The sequence below is a fragment of the Sapajus apella genome, unplaced genomic scaffold (assembly GCF_009761245.1).
Source record: "Sapajus apella isolate SASKATOON/1434 unplaced genomic scaffold, GSC_monkey_1.0 scaffold66, whole genome shotgun sequence".
Taxonomy (NCBI): Eukaryota; Metazoa; Chordata; class Mammalia; order Primates; family Cebidae; genus Sapajus; species Sapajus apella.
The window spans coordinates 8,561,353-8,587,525 of record NW_022437006.1 but is presented as its reverse complement, the minus strand read 5'-3'; the positions used below and the strand labels follow the sequence as shown (position 1 = coordinate 8,587,525).

The following is a 26,173-nucleotide window of genomic DNA, read 5'->3' as shown; positions in this document are numbered from 1 at the left end:
GTTTTATTGATATATAATACTTGTGCATATTTGGGGATACATGTGAGTTCTTGATACTGGTATACAATGCATACTGGTCAAATCAAGGTAATTGGAGTATCCATCACTTCAAACATATATTATTCTACTTATTTTAAACATTCATGGTTCATAGTTCACTATATATTTGCCATTTTTAAATCTATTGCGTTATACTAAGTTATAGTAATGGTTGTTTTGGTGCTTCTTTTTAAAAAAAAATTTAGGAGAAGAGTAGTTTATGTATTTGCTAAGGTAGAAATTCTTGGGTATATTTAAGAAAGTTGCCTGGCTATAGATACGAAGCCAAATAGCAGTATAAAACTAGTAGTTATTCTCTTAGAAATCTACTTTCTTAGGGTCAAAGTTTATATTAGGTCATGAATCAACCTGGGAGATAGCGGTGAAGAGACTTATTTATAGGAAATGTTCACTTTTAACCAGCTCTCCAGAGTCCAATTGAAAAAGAGAGATAAATAGAGTAGATAATAGAGGCTGACCAAATAAAATCTCAGAGATGAGAGTTCCAAATTATAGGTCATATTTTATGGCACAGTTGGGATCCTTGGCCTATGGAAAAATAAAATTTGAAAGTCACAGCAATAACTTTAAGACATTGAAAGAGAGAGCACTATTATTAACGTGGGGCTGTGGGGATAGTTCCCTCAAAATGTAAACACAAGTAACTGGCTTCTTTTTGTTCTTATAGTCTTAAAATCACATACTAAAAATCATTTGGTGTGTGCTCTCTTTGTGGAGAATTCTATATAACATGGTAAAAGCTGGTAGTAATAATAAAATAAATATTAATAGATCTTTCTTTTCTCCCTAAAACCTGGAAAAAGAAATATCAAATGTAAAATTTTAGTATAATTATCTTCATTGCAAGAGACTGTAATTGAAGTTTTCTCTGAAATTCAATAAATACAGTCTATCTGACTGGAAAGTTTGAACTTATCAGTGAGACAAAAATGTTAATTTTGAAGAAAATATTTGGAGGTTTTTAGCACTTTCAAGCCTTAGAAATCATTAATTTTAGTATCGTCTTTAAAAATGATAGGGTACTAGAATATTGTTTATCTCCTTCATAATATTGGTGCATGAAGACGGAAAGCAATCCAAAGTTACCAATTAACCCTTTGTTTACACTAATCTTTCAGAAAAATTCATATATTCTGTACCTGAAAATGTTATTAAATTACATGCAATGAGCAAACTACCCAAATATTCTAAGTGATCTAAAAGTAATCTTTCTGAAATTTGCCTTATTTTGCATCCAAGACATCACAGATACCACATTAGCAGTAATATGCCTAGTATCTGCAATGGGAATTTCCCATGCTTAGCAGCCAAACCAGTCATTTTGCTGGGACCAGTCTCCCCAAAGCATACCTAGGAATGCCTACATGTATGACTTGTGTTTCTCTGGCTCCTTCAGCTTGTGTGTCCCAGAGAATTTCACATTTTCTGAGGGGATCCTAGTAGGCAGTGTTACAAGAGAGTGCTTTATCTTATGAGTAATAAAAGGTTTTGGTTTCATTTGCTTAGCTATTACCTGGTGGTTTTAAACTATCATTCTCAGCAAACTGACCCAAGAACAGAAAACCAAACACCACATGTTCTCACTCATAAGTGGGTGTTGAACAATGAGAACACATGGACACAGGGAGGAAAATATCACACACCAGGGCCTGCAGGGAGGGGCAGAGGGCTAAGGGAGGGATAGGAGGTGATGGAGGGATTGGGGAGGGATAGCATTGGGAGAAATACCTAATGTAGATGACAGGGTGATGGATGCAGCAAACCAGCATGGCATGTGTATACCTATGTAACAAACCTGCATGTTCTGCACATGTGCTTCAGAACTTAAAGTATAATAAATTTAAAATTAATAGCAAAAAGAATAAAAATAAAAGGCCACTGTGGCCTCCTTCAGTCAAGATTGGACACTAGGCCCTACCTATACTACCTTAGAATTGTCTTCCATATATTTACACAGACCTCACATCATCTCATCAAACCGTTTCCTGATTTTTCCAAATACCATTAACCACTATATTCACTTAGAATTCTATGAATTTTCCAGTTTTTGTTGCTATTCTCTATGTAAACTGAGGGTAGGTACTAAGGAGGGGAGGAAGGCAGTTGGGAGAGGAGAAGGCCATTAAGAGAGGAGAGAGAATGGGAAATAAAAGGAAACACACATATTAATACATCAGGTTTACTCCTGCTATGCAGATCTGTCCTTCTGACTGCTAATGAACTTTCTTCACTCATGTATCCTCAAGGCCTAATAATTAGCAGATTCTCATGAGTGAATAAATTAAGTAATGTAAATGTGAATGCACATGACATATATATTATATATGCATCTGGAAAAAAATCCATATTTAAGGGTGAATAAATCAGAAAACAGGGTGCACAACAAGTGATACCTGGATTTTCCATGCATGGATGTATGAAAGATGTAGATTTTAGATAGTTTGTGTAGGGTATAATATTGGATTAGTTAGGGGAATATTTTTAAACCACTTCATTGAGGTATGCTTGATAGATAAAAAGCTGTACATAATTAATGTATACAACTTGATGAGTTTGGGGAAATATATATATATATATATCTGTGAAACTGTCAGTACCATCAACATATCCGTCAACTTCCAAAGTTTTCTTTGCCTGTTTACAATTTTTGTTGCTTTTTGTTCTTGTTCGTTGGTAAGAATCCTTTAACATAAGATATATGCTCTTAGCAATTTTAGATATAAAAGAGAGTATTGTTAGCTATGGATATTATGCTGTATAGTAGATCTCTAGAACTTACTTCTCTTGCACAACTGAAACTTTAACCATCACCTTCCGCTTTGCCCTTAACCTCCCATTCTACCTTGCTTCTGTAAGTTTGGCTATTTTAAACTCCACATGCAAGTGAGATTATACAGCATTTATTTTTCTATGTCTAACTTTTTTCACCATATATTATGCCCTCCTGGTTTATTCATGTTATCACAAATAACAGAATTGTTTTCCTTTTTAATGCTGCATAGTATTTTGTTGTATGTATATACCACAGTTTCCCTACCTGTTCATTCACTGATGGACATTTAAGTTGTTTCCCATAGCTTGGCTATTTTATTATTTATTTCTTTTGAGATGGAGTCTCACTCTGTCACCCATGCTGGAGTGCAGTGGCGTGGTCCTGGCTCATTGCAACCTCTGCCTCCTGATTCAAGCAATTCTCCTGCCTCAGCCTCCCAAAAGAATACAAAAAATTAGCCTGGTGTGGTGGCATGTTCCTGTAATCCCAGTTTGGCTATTTCAATAATGCTGCAGTGAACATGAGACTGCAGATGTCTCTTCAAGATCCTGATTTCAAGTTCTCTGGACATATATGTAGTTGTTTTTTTTTTTTTTTTTTTTTTTAGCTGATTCAAATTTTAAGTTGAGTTGAGTTGTGTATGCTGTAGGATAAGAGCCCAGTTTCATTCTTTTGTGTGTGAATATCCAGTTCACATTGCGGTGGAATATCTCTACACCATTTTTGAGGAGACTTTCCTTTCACCATTATGTATTCTTGGCACCCTTGTTGAAAATTAGTTGACCATGTATGTGTGGGTTTATTTCTGGGCTCTCTAGTCTGTTCCCTTGGTCTGTGTATCTGCTTCTGTGCCAGTACCATGCTGTTTTGGTAGATATTTTTGTAACAGAATTTGAAATAAGAAAGTGTGATACTTTCAGCTTTGTTCCTCTTGCTTGAAATTTCTTTGTGTATCCTGGGTCTTTTGTGGTTCTATATGAATTTTAGAATTTTAAATATTATTTCTGTGAAAGATCTCATTGGAATTTTGATAGGAATACATTGGCTCTGTAGACTGTTTTGGGTAGCGAGGATATTATAACAATGTTAAACCTTCCAATCCATGAACTTAGGATATCTTTCCATTTATTTATGTCTATTATAATTTCTTTCATCATGTTTTATAGTTTTTAGTGTACAGATCCTTTACTTACTTGGTTAAATTTTTACCTAAGTATTCTATTGTTTTTGATGCGAATGTAAATTATACTTTTTTCTTAACTTCTTTTTCAAATAGTTCACTGTTAGTGTATAGAAAAGCAACTGATTTTTGTATGTTGATTACTGAAATCCTTTATTAGTTCTCAGATAGGGGAGTATTAGCAACAACAGTAAATAGAGCCAAAATGTATCATGACAAATACAATAGTTTATTTTTCTGATTGTCAGTAAGTGTTTCTGATTGTCAGACATTTTAGAGTCTCAAACTCCCTCTAATCTCTCTCCCATCCTTCCCCCCTTCCCTGTGACCATGTTATTTCTATCCAACCAGCAGAGTAGTAAGAGACTGACAGCGCCACACTTGCTTTCTAAAACCCTTACCACTCACATCTTATTCATGAGTAAGATACATATTTACATGCTGGAGTAATATTTTATTCATAATTTTGATCTTACCTTTTTTTACATGATATTTATCACAAACGTTTTTCAAAGCATGACATTCAGAATTTTCCAAAGGATCATTTTAAGAAGCTGTATAGCATTCCATTTTATGCGTGTGCCATAATTTATTTAATCACTGTCTCATCACTGTACGTTTAGATCATTTCCTGTGCTCTAGCAGCTTAATGCTGAGACAGTATAGATAAAACTAGACTTCAAAATACATTCATGTTGTTGACTAAAGCACTGAAGCTACTTGAAGGACAAGCTTCTTACCAAGCCTTTTTATAATGTTGGAACCTGCCTCTTCTGAAGTAGCAGGATGAATATGTTCTGCCACAGAAAACTATAAGTAGCTGTGGCAGCTCTGTTCATAGAGAGATTGTTTTTCTTCTGGATACACCATATCATTTCTCCTATCACAATATACATCTTAAAAAAAAAAGATTTGTGTGTGAATGTTACAATGATTGTAAGGGAAATGAGATGCAAAAGATAGACAAAATACCTGGCAGTTAGCAGCCAAAACAACTGTCTGTTACCTTCCTTTTCCTATTCCTTTATTACATTAAATAATCAGAAAAATGCAAACTAAAGGTTTTTTTAAAGACCCAAGTACACAATTAAGCTGGGCCTGTAAGATCAAACACTTAGGAGTGAAAACGATTTCCTTTGACATATCGTTTGGGGTTGCCTTAGCAATAAAATCAGATTATACAACTGATCTGATTGATCATGAAGAAATAGGCTGTTAAAGTGAAAACAAAATTTAATTAGTCTGGAAAAAGTTTGATTAAGTGACCTCCTATTGACAGAACCAGACAGTGCCATCAAGCTGTGTGGTTAAGAGGTTTTGAAGCACCATCAAATAGCAAACCTGTCTTTAAGAAACATATAGCCTGTTTCATGTAATTTTAATTGGAAGGAGATATTGGCTTGCTCAATTGGTATATTTTTCCCTTCAATTATCTATGTGGGAGAGAGGTGATATTTCCTTACTGGCTAAAAAACCTATATCAAGCGGATGGGTTTTTCACCAGAGATGGAAGTGGTTGTTATAATAAAATGGACTTAAAGTAGATAGTCTATCGGACATATGACACTTGCACAAAGCCGATAGAAGCCATCCATCAGAGCATTTTCTGGTTAAGACCCACATAAAGCTGTATCCAACAACTTCTTATTCAGATACATTAAAACTGTAGTATTGCATTTCTTTGTTTATTGGTATCAGTGAGCCCATTTCACTCAAAGCAGTATTTCTTGTGATGTAGGTTTGTCAGTTAGTTTGCAAATAAATACAGAATAGCTATTTTTGCTGTCATCTTACCATTGCTGGCATACCATTCAAAGCTTATTTTCCCAAATAACCAGTAAGTAAGCTCATCAAAACGCATAAAGTCTTTTGTTTCACTCTATTAATAATTAGAAAGCTCACAGTAAATTATTACACCATGACACTCTAACCCTCTTGTTCTTACTGGGTAGTTCAAGAAAATCAGCTTTTTTCTACTAGAAATAATCTTTAAGTGGATCAAGTATACAATCTAATCTTTTCTATTATTAGAAAGTGGCTCTGGGGGGCAAAGAAAGTAAGACTTTCCAGGTTTTACTTTGATTAAGAGCAGTCTAACTAATACTGTAGCGCCAATAGATGCTTCACATTGATATTCTCTTGGGGGCCTATCATATTACCTGATTTTTTAAAAACTCTGCTTTTAAAGTAGATAGTTGATCACAGTGTAGTAAATGAGTAAATGTTTTAAGTTATTTTCTAGCATTTGTAGGAGTAAAGCTGGAAATTTCTGTTCAGCTGTGTTTTACTACAGTGGACTAATTTTCATTGCACGTTTACTGATCAGAGCTTTAAAGTGAGGTAATGTCTCTTTCCTGAATTCATCTCTTTCTTCATCTGTAGACCTCATGATATCTACCTTGTCATCTGAGTTATTCATGTTCATGGTATATATTCTTTATAAGACTATGAACTCTTGAATATATTCCCACAGTGTCTAGTGCATGTTTTTATATGATAGACATTTAATAAATAGATACATGAATGAATAAATACCCTTTCTTAAAAGGATTTCCCTCTCTGAACTCAAAACCAGAAAATGACCTGAGGGACTATTTCAAATACTTACACGAATAAAACTCTACTAAGTCTTGTATCTTACACATTGGTTATGTTGTGAAAGAAATAGAAACTGCAAAGATTCTTGAAAAATCTTAAGGAGTTTCCAGAATTCTTTTATTAAATGCTTTGTTCAACTTGTTCATATATCAGAGAGAGTTTCAATTCTATGTTAAACCAGAAATATTTATTTTAAAATACGTATCAAGAAGCCATTGCAAATACTGCTTAGCATTTGTTGGTAGCCCTCTGTTTTTGACACTCTTTTTTTCTTTAGTTCTGTGGTTAGACTTGGGATCGTATTCCCACCTCCCAACTTACAATCCCTCCTGTAGTTCCTTTTTCAGCATCCTCAATTTTCCCTAAGGATGGTCCTTACCTCTTTCTTGTCTCTCTGTAATCTCCACTTCAGTACTTTCATCAAATTAGGTCTAATTATAGTAATGTCTTGCAGTATCAATTCTGATTAGGTTACCCTCAAGTCTCCAGCCCTGATATCTGTCCAGAGCTTCTGTCTCATTTTCTTTATCTTCATATCATCTTTATATCTTCATATTATTACTACCTGAACCGCTATCCAATCATACTACTATACTCAACACTTCTAAAATAAGATTCCTAAATGTTTCAAAAAATATATTTTATGTGTGTCAAAGAAAAGAGACACATAATTAAAAGATACCGAACAATAAAGAAGAATTTGGAATGAAAAGAAATAGTCACCTGACACACTTCCTGCTCACTTTCCAGCACCCTTTCTTAAAAGGAGTTCCTTCTCTAAACTCAAAATCAGACAATGACCTGAGGGATTATTTTCTCATATGTCCCAAAGATGGTATGCAACTAGCACCATACCAGATATACAGGAGATAAGTTAATTCATGCTTACAAGGATGTATTAGGGTTTAATTCACTTCTGAAACCCTAGTTTAGACAAGCTGCTAGGATAAATAAACTTAATTATTTCAATATGTTTATACCATTCTTGATTTAATTGGTCAATTGTAGACATTATCAGTAGAATGCTGGATATGATAAATGAAGATTTACCTCTCTTATACCATCACCTATTCATACTTATTTAATTCTAATATAGTTATATCAACAGTTTCAGTTCCTTTATTGGTTACCTTTTTGGACTTCAGCAATATATTTTTCCACCTTCATTTCTCATTTTATCAACTACACTTTTTTTTTTTTTTTAACTCATCACTATGAAATGTAAAGAAATTGGTTCTGCTCTTTACCTTCATCTCCGAACTTCTATCTTCTTTTTATATTATGAAGGTTAATATTTAAGTTCTGTTCTATAAACACAATTGAATATCTCATGCTTTCCCTATGGATTGTACATAAAATTTGAAAAGCGTTAGTGTTTATATCATTGTGACCAGGTAAATATTACTTACTAGAGAGACAAGTAGTATATACATAGTGTTTCTTATCTTTAGATTTATTAACTTGAAGTTCCTAATTGACAATCATTTTTCTTTTACTCTTTATCACATGTTTATTATTTAAAATCAACTCTCCACTATATCCTCTGGTGTGTAGACGTTTCTGTTTCAGTCTATGTTCAGTCAGGAAAATGGAGCCACTGTAAGTATTATAGGAATAAGGAGTTTTATATAGAAATCAAGATTGCACAAATGAGGGAGGAGTTGGAAAAGTGAAGATCCTTGAGATTGCAGCCAGTGTATTTGCAAAACATTCACTCATCACTTCAGACTGATGCACTAAAATTGGTGGAGAAACCAGAGCTGTTAGAATCACTGACACTGATTGCTATGAATTCCCAAGAATAATGGCTTCTGCCTTAGTTCTTTTGGGCAAATTTACGCATTCCATTGATTGTTGAACTCTAACACAGAGCCATACACAGGGAAAGGGCTTTTGGGAAATGTAGTCTTCAGCCTTAGCAATAGAAAGTTGTTGATAACAGCATATATCCCTTACAGCTTTTCCCCAAGATGCTCCCCTCCTAAAATTCTCCATGAATGGAAAATAGGATGTGAGCATAAGTATGACACAATCTGACATAATATTTTTAAGGGATCATCTGACTGCCATGACTCAGAATGTATTATTAGAGGGAAAAGATGGAATCAGGGAGCTATTGATAGTGAATGGACTGGAGTGGGAACTATGAAGCCAGTTAGAAGTGATTGTTGGGTTCTAGATATATTTGAAAGACATTACTAATAGGATTTGCTGATTGATTGGATAAAGGACGTGAGGGAAAAGCAAGAAATTAAGAATGAATCTAAGGATTTTTGCCCAAGTAACTGGACGATATTACCATTTTCTGAGAACAGGGAGACTTCAGAAGGAGAAATTTTGTATCCAAGTGGAAATGATGATGATAAATAGAATATACAGATAGGAACTAGAGGAGAAAAGTCTAGAATGAAAATGTAAATAAGATACTGTGCTATTTCCCTAGGACTGCTATAATAAAGTAATACAATCTAGGTAGCTTAAAACAATAGGAATGTATTATCTGACAGTTCTGGAGGCTAGAAGTCCAAACTCAAGGTGTCAGCAGAGCCATGCTCCCACTGCAGACACTAGGAAAATTATTCTTTCTTGTGTCTTCCAGCTTTTGGTGGCCCCAGGCATTCTTTGGCTTATGGCTACGTAACTCCAATGCACACCTACGTAACTTCACATGAAAAATGAAGCATTCTTTTACTTCCCCACCTCCTTCCCAATCTGTGCAATCTTGATTTCTATATAAAACTCCTTATTCCCATAATACTTGTAGTGGCTCAATTTTCCTGACTGAACACAGACTGAAACAGAAAAGTCTAGAGACCAGAGGATGTAGTGGATAGTTGATTTGCATTCTTCACCTGGATTTCTCAGTGTTTCTGTTTGTGTTCTTTTCTTAAGAAAACACTAGTCACTGGATTTGGGGCCCATCTTAAATCCAGGATGATTTTATCTTGAGTTTATTACCTATTTATATCTTCATAGACCCTTTTTCTAAGTCAAGTCATATCTGAGGTTCCAACTGGACATGATTTTTTAGGGGATACTATTCTTCTGCCTACTACAGATAAGTTTTTAATGTACTAGTGGCATTTGGATATTCAAAGCCTTTAAAGCCCTGGTACTAAATGAAATCACTAAGAATTTGGCAGCTACAAAAGAAAAGGACTGAGGATAAATCCCCGGGGAATTAAAACTTTTAGAGATTGAGAAGATAATAAGATTTGAAAAAAAAAAAAGACTAATGTATCGAGGTCAGTGAGGTACAAGGAGAACTAAGAGCGGTATATCCTTGCAAAGTGAAAAAAGTATTGTAACAAGGAAGGAGTGATGTACTACTGATAGTTTTTTCTCTATCTCAATTTAGTCCTTTATTTTACTGCACTATATATTATCAGTAAAATCTTTTTAAAATAGTGCATGGAACGTAAAACTTCTAAGGAAGTACATGCCTAAAGCATCTTTATTCTGTATTCATAGGTATTTGACAATTATGCTGAGTATAGACTTCCAGGTTTAAAATCATTGCTTCACTGTCTTTGGGCATATAGTGCTGCAAGTAAGAAATGTGATACTAAACTGATTCTCATTTCTTTATGTGTAAGCTATTGTTTTCCTTCTGGGACGTTTTAAGATTTGTTATTCTTGTTGTTGTGAAATTTGACAATCGTGTATTTAGATGTGGGTCTCTGTTCCATTTATTTGTGAGGCAGCATTGTGTATGGGCAAGGGTTTGACCTCTGTTATCTAAAATACCTGGGTTTAGATCTCGACTTTGCCCCTAAATAATTTTGTAAAAAATAAACTCTCATTAAGTGAACTCATTAAGTTCACTTCCCTTTAAAATAGGGATAGCAGCAGAATTGCCTTCCTCATGGTACTGCAGTCAGCATTAAGTGAGCAAATATAGGTAAATTATGCATAGCATAGCTAACAACAGGTATTGGCTATCATATCATTATTCAGTATATTTGGAGTATATTCAGTATATCATTAATAATTATTATTAATGATTAATAATCGGCTTTACCTGATTGTCACATAAAGATCCCAGGCTTCAGCTTCTTTTGCTTTGTCTCTACCACTTCACTTATATTCTATTTTCCAAGAAAATACAAAAATGTATTGTTCTTTCTTCTATACTGCTATCATTTTTCTTTTTGTCTTTGTTGGCTTTTTATACTTTTCTTTGTTCCTCTAACATAATGTTTACAGGGTCGGAAGTAAAAAAGAGGAGATTTTAAAATGTTTTCAGTCTTTCACTTTAATCAGAGGTCTTGAGGTACTCTTTTTGTTTAAAAGTACATATAATTAAATAGGTATATAAAAGTGTGTAAAATTAACACATCCTCTTCATCTATTGTGCTCCATCTAATGTTACAGTCCTTTGGCAAAAACATTTAAAGTATAATGAGGAAGTATCAGTTTACCATCATGTTATTTTTGTCTTAGTGTATGATTCCAAGCTGACATTCCTGCCTTTATTCCCCTCTGACCCTAGCAGAACTCAGGTGTGGCAGAGTGAGCGTTCCCTGCAATTACAAACAGACCGTTCATTTAACTATACCTTCAGCATGTGTTTATGAATCTCTAACCATGTGTCCAGTTCTTTTCTGAGTGTTCAAGATATGGTATAAAATATAATTTCTGGCCATTTGAAATTTACTCTGAGAGCTAAACATTAAATTAATATTTATAAAAATTATTTTCAAACTATGGTGATATGAAGGGAATTTTGGGGGTGAAGAAATGCATTGTATCTTGGTTATGGTAGTAGCTACATATCAAAACTTATGAAATTGTTAGTAATTTTCTTCCTATATAAATTTTACCTCAATAAAGTTTATTTCAAAAAGGGAAAGTAATAAAACATTTGGGAATAAGTTCAGGCAAAATATGCACAATAGAGACATTCAGAAATCTGTAAAATATTAGAGAAACAGGAAATATATCATATGTATTGTTAAAAGATAGAATAATATAAAGACTTCAACTCTCCCAAAGTCAATATATAGAATTAATGCAGGCTCCCCCCTCCCCCATTTCTTTTGTTTGTTTTGTTTTGTTGGTGAGAAGTTCACTAACTAATAAATCTGAAATTTATTCAGAAAGACAAAAAGCCCAAATTAAAAATGTTTTTGAACAGGGGAGAAAAGCGTAGGTAGGACTTTCTCCAGAACTGAAGTTATATTAATAAGTCAATGTAATATATGTGCAGGTTTAGGCAAAAAAAAAGCATAGTTATAGATGCTGTTACAAGGATACAAAATACAGGGAAAATATGGGGGGAAATAGATATACCATTAAGTAATAGGAGATCTAACATAGTGTCTAGAGTCAAGGAAAGCTTCCCCAAGGAAACTAATTTTAGTATGGGACAGATAGACAAGAAGTAGTTAACTAAGGATAAGAAAAAGAACATTTTAATCAATAGGGAAAGCATATGCAGAGACTCTGTAAAGAAGAAAGAAATAATAAAATATTAAGACTCTAGTAACCAAAAGAAAAGTCAGATTGTCTGAATTTTCTTTCCTTTTCTGGTATATCCACCAGACATATGGAATGTGAACTTGGTTGACCTGACATCAACATAGTGAATATGAGAGGGAGTTGTACACTGACCAAAGATAAGCATTTGTGAAAACATGCTTCTTTATCCCTGTTTCTACTTTTTCCCTAGTTGAACTATTCTAAACCTTTTTCTTTGTGAAACGTAGCCTCATAATATTGTAAGATGGCCTCTAGTCTTACCCAATCCCACTAGCCTGACACATAGCTGTTGCCCTGTTCTTCCCAAAGTACAGCTTAGATCACATCATTCTCCTGTTAATAACCGTTCAGTGGCTCTTGATTGTTCACAGAAGAAAAGACATTCTTTCACCTAAATCCATCTTACAAAACTATATTTTACTCTGTTTCTTTTCAAATAATTGAATGATGAATGTGATCATGCTTTGTAAACTCTGAAAGGTTATTTTGGAGATGGGCATGGAATTTGCATATATTAAATACCTCTTATGAGTCAGATACTGCTTCTCCCATGAGGCCTTGTATGTTAACAGCAGACTATTAAGAGAGAAAGTATTATTCCTAGTTCAAAACCAGAAAACCCAGAGAGATTTAATAACATATTCAAAGTTACAGAGCTAACAAGCCAAAGAGCTGCAGTTCATTCACTTTAAGTTTTCCATTTTTATTTACATATGTTATACTGTATTCTCAAAAAATTCATGAGAAAATGAGTCTTCTTATATGAAATTTTAGACTATAGTTTATACCCAAATCTTGTACAGTCATTTAAAGTAATATAATGAGTTTGCATTCTTTGAGCATTCATGCCTAAATGTTGAAAGCAGACTTCCCAGAAGCTCAACAAAAGACAGCAGGAAATGACCTTGTGATTAACAAAAAATGTTTCAGATAATCTAGAAAGCAAATAACCCACATGTGGGTAATCAAGAGTTCATTAATTGTTTTGAGGATCTTTAATTGCCTACTGTTTATCAATATAATTTAACTACCAGTGCATGAGATGATCATATAAATAGAATAAGTGCCTATTTTTAAATGAGAAATGATGTCATTTTTTATTAATGATAAATAGTATGAAAGAGAGTACTCTATGACAGTGTCATTAAAAACAGTTTGCTCATCTTGAAAAAGAGCTGGATTTCTTTTCCTTTTACATACAATATATGAGCAGAAAATAATTAGTTTTCTCGTGAGTGTTAAAGTAATAATTAGAGTCTATTTTAGGTATGGATTGTTCTAGACATTTGCACATTTTTTTATTTTTCTTAGTTATTTTATTGTAGAAATAATTATACTATGCATGAGAAAGAGGATGTTTATCCCTCAGTGTCTCATTCTACAACTGCAGTCAATTTTACAAGGAAATAATTTGTCATTTTCTAAAATGACCCTTTAAATGCTGCTGGCAAAAGCCATTTTCAGTTGATTACCTCTGAAGCCAGTGGTCTGTGGCATTGTACAAAACAGCCAGTCTTGTACCATCATACCTAAGGGAGACAAAGACAAAGAAAACAAGACACTGATATATATGAGCTTGCTTTTTTGTTTTTGTTGTTTATACATTTTCCTTTCATGTTTTTTTTGTTGGTGGTGGTGGTGGCAGTGGTGGTGGTGGTGGTTTTTTTTAATGATTGCCTCAAAACATGTGTGCTAGGAAATCTACCCTCAGCAGTGCCTTTCATTTTTATCATCTAAGTCAATTCTGATCCCCAGACTATGACTGCTATTCATGACTGTTTTGGGATGGCTAAACATCTTTTGCATTTTAGATTCTCTATGCTTTTGTACAGCACTTTAATACTATTGCTAGCTGACTGTTCTAAATGTGATTACTGAAAATGTTCTAAGGAACTAGTTCCTTTCTAAGACAGAATATGTAATTAAATTATAAAATTCATGAAATTTACTCTTAGTTTTCTACATAATATACCTATAGAGTAAAAAATTAAGGTCCTTATGTTTAAAACTAAGTCATTTAAGTTTATACAGCATGCAGTAATTTTTTGAATACATTTATTTAGTTTGAAAAATAATGTGTTCAAACTTTGAAGTTCTTATACTGAATAAAGTAACATTTTTTTTTGCAGGTCTGCTGTTTTCTGTGCATCTGACTCAGAGAATGTGAAGTTAGATTTTAACTAACCTAAAGAAAGTACCTAATAAATAAATTATTTGAACTTTTTTTTTTACTGCCTTGTGTTATTATAAAATATATGAAGCTCAATATGAGCACACTTGATATGTGCATTTATGTTGTAATTCATGTTAATGTCCTCATTTGTATATAGACAAAATATACTTAATTCATAAATTGTGGATCAGATTTCAATTCTTTATTTACTAAGTATTTACTGAGTGAATAAGGATATGCATACCATTAAGTTGCTTACAGATGAGACTGTTTGTTTTATTAGATCTTTGGCTTTAATTAGAGTCATGAGCCAAAAATACATGTCTTCTAGTGGGAAGTGTATACTCTGTCAATTCAAGCACATTTTCATTGTCTACTGACTAACCAAAGTAGAAAAATTTGCATAAACAAATCAAAATCAGCAGGAACATAAAAGCATAAAATACAGTTATATATATTATCTGGCTAGTTTTTTTCCCTATTCTAAATGGTAGAAAGTATATAATCCTGATCTATGACAAAGGTATCTTTTATAAATTCAGATATATTTTAGATGAATTAAGGCATTGCATTTCACAAGGAATAGTAATTAGAATTACAGCAAATCTCTTTGAAATGTAAAAAATTACTTCATGCTATATATTGCTGTTTTCAAAACTTCATTTTTTTGTTATATACATTTATACTAATATTTACTTAATATTGTTTCTGTAATTCTCATTTTTAAATTTTAGATAGTTTTCTTACTCTAAGTCTTACTTGCTACAATTGGAAATAATTCTGAAAAATAAATATGTAGCCATTAAAATAAAATACCTCCCCATTATCACCTGCATACCATATCACTGGTGGCAGATAAATTATGTTCTTGAAAATACTGTTCTATATAATTGTAAATTTGGATTTTCATAAATTTAATTTTATTAAAGCACAATTTAAATAGATGATAAACTTTCTGAAGGCAGAAGTTGCATCTGTCTTGTTTATCCTTTTTCCCAGCACTTAGTTCTTGGCACATAAAATGTATTCAATAAATATTGAATATGTAAATTAATGCATGAAACTTACACAGATAGTACCTGACCTAAAATAGTTTAACTAATGAGTTTTTAAATTGTGATAGGTTGCTCGGAGTATTAAATGCAATTTCAACTTATGATATTTTTGGCTTACAGTAGGTTTATTGGAAGGTGCCCCATCAAAAGTGGAGGAGCAGCCATATTTACCTATTCATCCTCTATAATACTACCTCATGGTAATAATTAAATAAGATAATGCCCAAAGCGTATATGAAAATACATTATGGGCAGGCACATGCTTGTATTCCCAGTCTTCAAAACACTAAGTAATATAACACATAGGATTTCTATTACATTTTGTGGAGTATATTTATAGATCAAGGAAGTTTACCATAATGTAAATAAGAAGAAATGAGTATGAGGCAGTATAGAAGTGGGCCTGCTAAAGGAGTGACAAGAGAGAAATGAAGTGAGAAGTAACAGCTGAGTAACAATATCTATACCATAGAAATTGAGATAACTTGACAATTATGTCAAGGTAAGAAGAAGGGACTAAATTGAAGGCTAAATATAGATGGGAAGGTTGATTCAGTGGAGAAAGCTCAGTTCTGCTAATAGTTACTTCCAAATCATCAGCCCTAATGACCAAATTCTTCTAAAACGAATGACTCTAACCATCCCCCTTATGGCTTTCTTCCAATAAAACTCACTTCTAAAGCTTAAATTCCACCTGTTTTCTTTTGTCCATGCATTTAGGAAATGACATAATCAATTTTCTGCATCATTTGAATTGGAAGAAAAGACCATATAAAACTGAAATGAGTGTAGCATTCTGGACCTATTTATAATCAGAGGTTTATCAGTTAGGGAAGCTCCTGAAGTACAAATACACTATTTCACAAAACCCATGAGGCCTTAGTAAATGGAAGCAATCCACGTCAGCTATGTGTCAGAAAATCAATGGTTAGCTGATTTGGTTACTCACATTTATTTTGACAGTAGGAATTACTGCCAATAGTAACTGATTCTAAAGAAGAGGCACCACAGAGGCAGAATAATTCATAGTTCAGAAATAATGCTAAAATATTACAGTGATATAAAATGTTAATTTTTTGGCCTATTACCTAATACTCTAAGAGAATGGTTTGGATACTGTTTTGCTGAAGGGACACTTAACCTATCAAGAAATAAATAAGTGATGGCTACTTTCTCTGATCTTTTTTTACTTAAGCATACATTTATTCATTAATTTATCTCGTTCAACATGAAGTTCTGAAAAGAGGACATTTTAAAATAAAATGAAAGGAATATATGCTTCCAGGAATTTGGAGGAAGATGAGACTGAAATAGGACAAAAGTAAATTCTGTCATCTGAAGTAGACTGTCTGGAGGGGAAAGATCTCTAAAAAGCATCTTGCTTTACCTTCAGTTTGAAGGATGTCATTGTGCCTGGTCATAGAAGCAGGGAATATTATTCAGGTGTCAGAAGCATTATAAGAAAGAATCATTCTACCTTGTCAGATTGGAACCTTCAGCTATGGCATGTGGCTATCAAGAGGGGACTGGGAGACATATGGATATTTTTGGCAGCCACAATGGTTCAGCACTACTGGATCATATAGCAGAGTCTAAGTTAAGCCAAAAGATCCAGAAAACCAGGAGCTAATGAGAAGGAGACACTTTGTAAGGCAACTTTAGGGATTACCTTTCTTCCTGTGAGCAAAGGAAGGTACTTAGACGGTATTGGATGTTCTTACGATTCAGTAGCCCAAAGAGAATAAAGGGCTCTCAACATTTGGAAATAGTAACAAGCACCTGGAGGAAATATCCAAGACTCAAGGCCAATAGCTCTCTTTGTATAGTAGGTCCAGGATGATCTACTTCTATGAGGGAGCACACACTTGAACATCAGGCAACTGTGAACTCTCAGGTGACTTTGATTAAATCCCATAATTTATTTTTGCCTCCATTTTTTTCCCACATGTTCATATACTATCCATATGGCAGGATTTTTTAAAGGTTGAATGAAGTAGTGCATGTGAAACACAGTAGAAAGTGACATAAATAATATGCATACTTGAAAATGTGAAGCGTGTTGATTCATGAATACTATTGTCATATATATTGGAGATAAGTGATGTATTAAGTAGTATATCAACTAAGGTTGATTTCTTTCTCATACCATAAGTCCATCCCAGGTAGGTAAGGAATGTGCCCCAAGTCATCTCCCACAGGAACTTAGGTAGGTCTTTAGAGCCTCTGGAAATGGCTAGTGATTGTGATGGGGAAGCGTATATGTGAATCACATACTGAATCTTAAAGGCTCTCCATAGAAGTGACACTTATCACTCCCTAGCTGGCTTAATTGACACTTCATCTATCACATGGCCATGCCTAACTTGAAGGGCCTGGAGAACCATAATTCTAGCTTGTGTCTAGAAGAGCTAAAAATAATTGGTGAGCAGCACCAATGACCATCACATATGGATTCCTTTCCTTTACTGCAGTTGAATGCCTTTTGCATCAAAGAAGCCTTCTAGATGTTTCTGCTGTTACTAATAACACTGGATTATTTCTGTATAGCTTTTAATAAACAAGTGGGCTTTCTTAACTTTATATATTCCCTGTTTCAAGGATTTGCTGGCATTAAAAATTTTAGTAGGCTTGTAGCAGATTATTCCAGTTTCTTTAAAAGAAAAGAAATAATTTTATAAAATCCCTCTTTTTTCTTTTTTTGCCAGACATTGATGAATGCTCTGATGGCTTTGTTCAATGTGACAGTCGTGCTAACTGCATTAACCTGCCTGGATGGTACCACTGTGAGTGCAGAGATGGCTACCATGACAATGGGATGTTTTCACCAAGTGGAGAATCGTGTGAAGGTCAGTACAAGGAGAACACCTAGAATTTAAGAACTTCTCTTAAACTTGAGGATTATGTCATAAACTATAAATAGAAGACATTGAGCTAATGTTATTAGTGTTTTTACTATATGTTTACAACGGTGATTGGAAATAAGTTAAAATCAAACTTTTTCTTGCTAATTATGATAATTAATGTTATTTTTAGATAATTAAAGTTTGTGACACTAACCCAGTTCTCTGTGGATTCTTGCAACTGTTAAATGGTATTTTTAGAATTTAAAAAAACATAGTATCACATAAATTTTTAAAAATGAAAGCATGCGAACATCTGATCCAAAAACAGGTAGCAAAAATACGTTAGAAAAGCAAGACAGAGGGAAGATGGGGATAGAGAAAATACCATGATGATGTGGCCAGGAATAAATACACAATGCATGCTACTCAGGGCTATTCCTAACATATCACTTGCCTGGAAAAGTAAGAGATGTTTAGTGAGGGTTGAATGTTGGATACATAAGTTATGGTCCCTGCTTCCAATAAGTTATCAATCTAAGAGAAGTAGAAAATTCAATCATATTATATTCAGTTAGTAACCATTAATTTTGAATTATTTTCAACATAGTGATAAATCTGCTCCTCTGCAGCCTTTATGGAGGGGCATGATTTTTAGAAACCGGGTAGACAGAGCAAGCTGAGCCCAGTGAATAATTGCTAGGGAAGCTACCCGCACGGAAAGGATTTACCATCAGAAGTCTTGGCATAGGAATGGAAAACAAAACAGAATTTGAGAACTCATGATTTTTTACTTTTGTATTTACACTTCCATAGAGCCTGAAAGGATAATGGGGTTAAGATGACACAGTCAATGAAAGCTTTTGACAATCCAGCCTAAAGATACTTGACACCTAAATGATAAGATGTTTTTTATCCTTGTACCTCAAAGGATTTTCACAAACAGGCAAGTGATACAGTCTTGGGTGACAGATGCCAAGGCTTCTAACCTGTTTGGCCAGCAGCAGACAAGCTCTGGAGCTTGAGCAGAGTATTCATCGGGTTTTCCACCTAGGAATGGGAATGCTGTTGCCTTACCTGGGGCTAAAACCTGGCATTTGCAAGTCACCACTTAAATATGGTCTGGGGGCTTTATCTTGCACTGCTGAGTGTTCCAGAGTGAACATTTCCAGCCCTGGAAAGAATGCCAGGAACCACAGATTATAGTTTTAAGACAGATCAGACAGTGGAATTTTGTTCTTCCCTGATAAGCAACTTTGTATTTTATATAATTTAATTGTAATCATATTTTTAAAAAATTAGGCACATAAAGAATGAATATAAGCTGATCATAAATAATGCAAATCATACAAAAATATGTATATGGATTAAAGCTGAATATGCATCTTCATTTCACCTCCCCCCTTTCCCCATCCTTTCCACTCATCCTCTAGGGGTTACCTATTTTTAATTTGGGTTAGCAACCTTGCACACTTTTTTCTGTACATTTGGATGTGAGTAGAAAAATACACATACCTCTGTTGACTGTCTTACACTGAATTTGTAACTAACCTTACTATCTTTTAAATTTATGATCACAAATCTCTAGTGGGTTGTATTAGTTATCTATTGATGCCTAACAAATTATTCCCAAAATTTAACAGCTAAAAATAGCAAACATTGTCTCATACTTTCTGTGGGTCAGGGATTTGTGCACAGCTTATCTGGGTGGCTCTGGTTCAGGCCTGTCATAACACTGCAGTCAAGCTGTTGGCTAGGGCTTGTCTGTGGTGGTAGTGGGGAAAATGGGAATCTGTTTCCAGAGTCATTCATTGGCTATTGGCAGATCTCATTTCCCTAATACATGGGCCACTCCTGGCTATTGGCAGATCTCATTTCCCTAATACATGGGCCACTCCTGGCTATTGGGAGATCACATTTTCTTAATACATGGGCCACTCCTCAAGATGTGGGAGCTTGCTTCCTCTAAAGCAAGCAATCCAAGAGCAGATGCCCAATTTGGAAGCCATACTCTTTCTATAGCCTCATGTCAGATGTGACATTCCATCACTTTTCATAGTTTGTATTTGTTAGCAACAAGTCAATAAGTCCATCCCACATTCAAGGGAAGGGGATTACACAAGGACTTGAATACTCAGTGGTAAGGATCACTGGAGCCATCTCAGAAGCTACCTAGTAAGGGCCATCAGCACTGTCCAGCATTCATACTTCATTTCTTTGGTTATATTCCCTTCCAACTTTCCAATTAACAGCCATTTCACAACTTCTTAAGACTCTTCAGACTTTGGATACTGCTTTTCTCTTCATTCTCTGTCAGTGGCCTGCCTGTTTAATGGAGAATATGGGAATAGTCAAAAGAAATCTGCTTCATTTTCCACCATGACCCATACTAGCTCATTTACTTATTTCTATTTCTATTATTTATTTATTTCTCATTTATTTCTATATACCTGCTGCTTTTTCTCCCTCCTTTTTTGTTGGAGGAAGTGGCCCTGCTCCTATCAAAAATCAAACCCATCATTGTATCTTGCATCTCATCCTCTCTCACCTATCGAAGGACTCTGTCCTTCTAATATTCACTCTCTTCTATATCACTAAGTCTTTTTCTACTGCGTCATTCCCATCAGTGTTCAGAGTCTAGAGTAGCAGCCATCTTTGAAAACAAACAAAAAGTGACTTCCCTTAACATCACCTGACTCAACAGACATATCTCCCAGTTTTCTGTCCCCCTTTAAAACAAAATTCCTTGAAAACGTATTCAGTACATGTTACCTCTGTCTTCTTCCTTCCAGTGACACTTTAGTCCCACTGTTCCAGCTGATAATTTTCTTTCAAGATTATTAACAATTTCCATCTTTCCAAATTAGCTGCTCAATTACTATCTGCTTGATCGACCACTCAGGCGTTTGATTCAGTTGATCATTCCTTTCTCTGCAAACACAATTTTCTTCACTTGCTTCAGGGATACCGCTCTCTTCTGGTTTTTTTCCTTTCTCCTACAGGCCTTTTCTTTCACTCTCTCAAATGCCCCAGGGCTCAGGCCTTGTCCGTATTTTCTGTCCATTCTCAAACCCTAAATCAACCACTTTCACGGCTTAAAATGCCATCTGCATATCCCTAATACACACCTCTGCTCTGGCTGCAGATTCTACATCTAGCGGCCTACTAGGTAGCTCAACTTGGACTTCTAATAGACAACTGAGATCTAATATGATGAAAACAGAACTATTAATTTACTCTGTAAGTCCTACAGGTCCCTAAACATAGTGCCCAGAGCTACATCTTCGAGTCATTGTCTCTTTTCTTCTTTTCCTCATACTTCACATTCCATACATTAACAAATCTCACAGTTTCAACTTTCAAAATATATTCCCAGTTTGAAACTCTCTCACCACCTCTGTTGTTAACATCTTAATCTAAGCTGTTACTGTCTTTTGCCTGAACCGCTATAGCAGCCTCCAAACTGGTCTTCCTACCTCCACACCCGACTCCTCTAGTCTTTTTTCTGTATCACTCAGAGCGATTCTTCTAAAACTGAAGTTAGATCATGTTACTCCTCTGTTCACACTCCTGGAGCCTCTCCACGTCTCCCAAAGCAATATGAAAATGCTGACTGTGGTTGACAAGGGCTCATATGATGTGCATCCTTGGCTTTCTTACCATTTCTCAAATATATGAAACAGATTTCTTTGCATGTACTGTGCCTTTTTATGGAATTTCCTTCCCCTAGATCTTTGCATGGTTCTTCTTTCATTTAATTCAAATGTCTTTTCAAATGGTTTCTCTTGGACTTTCAATTTAAAATAGTCTCCTACCTCTGACACTCTATTCACTTAACCTGCTTCATGTTTCTTGATAGAAATTATAAATTCACCTGAAATTGTAGTATATGTGTTTGCTTGCTTATTATCTGCTTTAGAATGTAAGCTTCAAAGGTCATAGTTTGTGTTTTCTTGACAGCTACCATATCTCCAATGCCTAGAACAGTGTCTGGCACATAGTAGATGACACATTTATTTGTCCAGTGAAAAGATTGAGATAAATAACGGATAGCTAATCTCTTAATTAGAAATGCATTAGGCAAATAATCTATGTTAGAATGTAGATTTTAGTATGACATATAGTGAATATACACATACATATATTATAGTTAAAAGTAGATATATAATAATAATCAGGATAAAATATTAATACATTCACGAGTGTTCAGCCCAGAACGTAACAAGGATAATTAAATTAAACATCAAAATAACACATTATAAATATGAAAACAGCAAAGTAGAGGATTCACATGCATAGAAAAGGCTTTTCAAGGAAACCCACAAATATAAGAGCAGTGAAAAACCTTATTGAAACAAACAAAAAAACCACTACTCTGGAAAGATGATTCTACCATTAACTAACAATAAAATTTATAAAGATTATCAGAAAAATCTGCTACTGTGTCAGAGGACAACATGCTCTGAAGGGTTCTTTTAAAAGAACCCATCTAAGTTATATGTTTTAAAAAAGATTTTTAAAATACTTCTAAACAACTCTCCATTTACTGTAATTTTTGTGATTTGTAGAATTGTAATATTAGTATTTAGAAGGATTCCATTTTAGATATGATTATATCCCAGAAGGTGCTATTTTTCTGTTGCTGGGGAAAAAAAGAGACAAAGCCCCAGTGGGAGCTTTACAATTACTCTGAAGTGTAAGACTCATACTTGAAGGCAGGAATAAATAACTTCACTGTGTCACTACTTTTTAGGCCACAGTTGTGTGACCTACAACATATATGTTTATAAGCTGCATTCATACAAACTATTTGCTGTTTTGCTTATCCATTTATCTCAGAGGTTTAGACATCTCATCCTGAGGTAACAGGCCAGAGTCCCATTTTCCTTATCCATGCCCCATTTCCACTGTGCCTAAAATTTTTTCTCTCTTTAGGACATAGTCCAGTATCTTTTTTTAATATAAATATCTCATTTTTATGCTCACGTTTCCCATTATTGCTTTAATTTCTGGACAATCTTTAAGTTTTGTGAAGTTTTTTGAACTTTTGAAATCAAAAAATGAAATTTACATAATAGTATTTTAAATATTCTGTTCAAGCCTAACGCTGTGATTGAGAAAAACATTTGATTTTGTGGAAAAGATATAAATGCCGTGCTGTGAAGGAACAAAGAGAAATTATTTTCTCTTTGGCATCACCGAAAGCTTCTCAGAGTACCTAGTTTTTGCTTTAGGACTTTGATAATTGTGATGAGATTATTGCCAAGTCGAGATACGGAAAATGAGTGCAAACAAGAAGTGGCTCTAAATATGTTACTATGAAGCTTGAACTTGTGTATGAAGAACTTTTTTTGAGAAAGGGAATGATGAAAGTTATCTACATTAAATCCACATTTTGGCCCAAGCCTATTTTCTGAGCCCCAGACATACATATCCGACTACTTGCTGAAAAGCTTTGCTCAGAAGCCCAGAGGAAGTGCAATTTAACCAGTCCTAAACTGAACACGTTTGCCTTCATCCCTACCACCTTTTCTGCTCCCCAGAAAAATGTTGTTCTTCCTCCCACAAATAGCATCAACCATATTTTTCAAACCAGAAATCTAAACATTATTCTTGATTTCTCTTTTTTTTCTAACCTTCAAAGCCAACAAATTAAGTTTTCAAAGCCAACAAATCACTATATTTTGTTGATTCTCTTTGTTGTCTCTTTCTATGCATCCCCACTATTATAACTCAGTGTAGGATGGTACTTAAGAGCATAGCCTTAGAGCCTGGCTGCTTCCATTCCCATCTGGGCCTTCTGGCTGTGTGGCTGTGTCACCTTGGGCAAGTTATGTAAGAGTATTATGCCTTGATTTCCTGATTTATAAAATGAGAATAATAATTTAATTATATCTTCAAGGATTGTTGAGAAGATTAAATAAATCATTATGTGAAAGTACTCAGAGCCTGGTGCATACCAACCGCTACGAGACTCTGCTTTTATTGTATGATCATCTTTTGCCTGGACTATGGAAACAGTCTATTGACTGGTCTCCTGGCTCCAAATTCTAATCCATTCAAATCTCTTTTCCAAAATGAAGCCAAACGAACCTGTCTAGAATGAAAATCAGATTGTGATTTTTTTTTGCATTTCTCTAAAATGACATTTTATTGCCTTTATGAGAAAGTTCAGATTTCTTAACATGACCTTTACCTAGGCCCTGAGTACCTCTTCAGCTGCATGCTGCCTACTCTGCTGTCTCACTGGACATTACAGTCATACCAGCATTTCTGTTTCTGCAGCACATCTTGGTAGCTCTAAACATTGGGCCTTCAAGCACATTCTTGCCTCAAAAACACTCTAGACCATTCTTTAGCTGCTCTTGGCATGGCTAAATATTAATAATAGTATAATTTCCATACTTAGAAAATGTATAGACAGAAGAAAGATCCAGAAAGAGATACCAGTGTGATAGGAAGCAAGTAGGGAAAATTTATCAAGGAGAGGGAGTAAGTTGTGTCAAATGCTCTGTTTGACCAAGTTACATGAGAACTGACACTTGGCCAATGGATTTAGCACATTATTTCTTCAATAATCACCCACTAAAGGAGTTATCAATATTTTTAAAGTTGGAATTTGTATATACCATGCTAGATTTTTCAAAGCAGAATACACACCTTATTTAGATATTTAATTTGGGAATCCTGTTGTAACCAAACCATGTGGAAGAGTAGATTCCAAAATTCTATACCACCAGTTAATTGGGAAAAGTTTCTGCATTGTCAGAGCCAGTGTGTATAATAAGCAGAAAAGGGAAGCTGAGTTCAAACTAACTCAAACTCCTTGGATAGCAAGAGGTCGTAATTAGTCCATTATGATACATCTGCCTACACATTTTTCCATGTACAGCAAGTACATGCCAAGCATTGTTGTCAGCAACTTTTTACTCTATTTCTTTATTATAGATGTGCTTTATTTAAATATACATATTCTTCTTGTGCCTGGATATCTCTTCTGTGTCTCTTGCAGCAACCCCATAGAATGTTTCTGCCTATAAGGAAAATAAGCATTATCTGATAGCGCAGCTTTTATTTTAAAGTGTCAAGCAATATAAAATGATTGCAAGAATTCAGCCCTTGCCATTCTTGGAATAACGTCCTCATAGTAGACAGTAAAAAGGCTACATAGTAAGGGTGTCTGTAGAGCTTGTTGTCAAAGAGACCAAATAACCATGGATTTTTTAATGTTTTTCTGGCTAATTATAATTCTTAATTCTAGAAATATTTAATAGGATCAACTCATCAAATGTACCATGTTATTCTGAATAGACCAAATATAAAACTAACTAATAAAATTAAATTTTTATTACAAAGAAAAAAATTTCTCTGATCTGAAAAAGTACACGTTGACCATAGTACTTAATTTTTTAAAAATGTATTCTCATGCTGGCTAATAGTTTTCTTTCTCATCATAGTCTGCAATAATAAGTAGTATTATCCTTGACAAATCAAGCTTAATAAAGCTTTATAATTACATTTTCAGCTATTGACCTAATTCATTAGTTTTGTCAAACTGGGAACTAATAAAAATCAAAGTAAATAGAGAGAAAATATGTCCTGTGGCTTATTTTCAGGAATACATATGTGGCAGAATTTAAGTATATAAGAAGTTTAAAATTGCCAAGATATTATTTTAAGTAGTCCAAGTCTTCAGTTAATGTGGAAGTCAAATCATTTGGTAAAGATATTTCCTAAGCTTTATTTTTAAAATCTTCTAAGAGAATCAGTATGCAGCACCCTAGTTAAAAGCTATACGTTCCATCCTGTCTCTAACCCACTTCTGCCATGATTTAATTCTTTCTTTCTTGACCTTTACTCAGAGGAAACTGATGAAATGGGAAATAACTGCTTATTGCCACTCATACCACATCTCTGAAATGTATTTTGGCTTGTGACCTTTAAATTATGGGGGTAAATAAAAATGAATCCCATCTCCTCTTATGGACCGGATCTGTGGGTCAAGATATGTTT

General features: G+C 34.4%; 1 protein-coding gene across 1 annotated transcript in view; it reads left to right on the top strand.

Annotated features, from left to right (window-relative positions):
• Positions 1–26,173, top strand: part of NELL2 (neural EGFL like 2) — a 365,165-nt gene that overhangs the window by 319,981 nt on the left and 19,011 nt on the right. Inside the window, exon 17 of the mRNA XM_032248374.1 lies at positions 18,026–18,166. Within this exon, the coding sequence (XP_032104265.1) occupies positions 18,026–18,166 (141 nt within the window). The remainder of the gene's footprint in view (positions 1–18,025; positions 18,167–26,173) is intronic.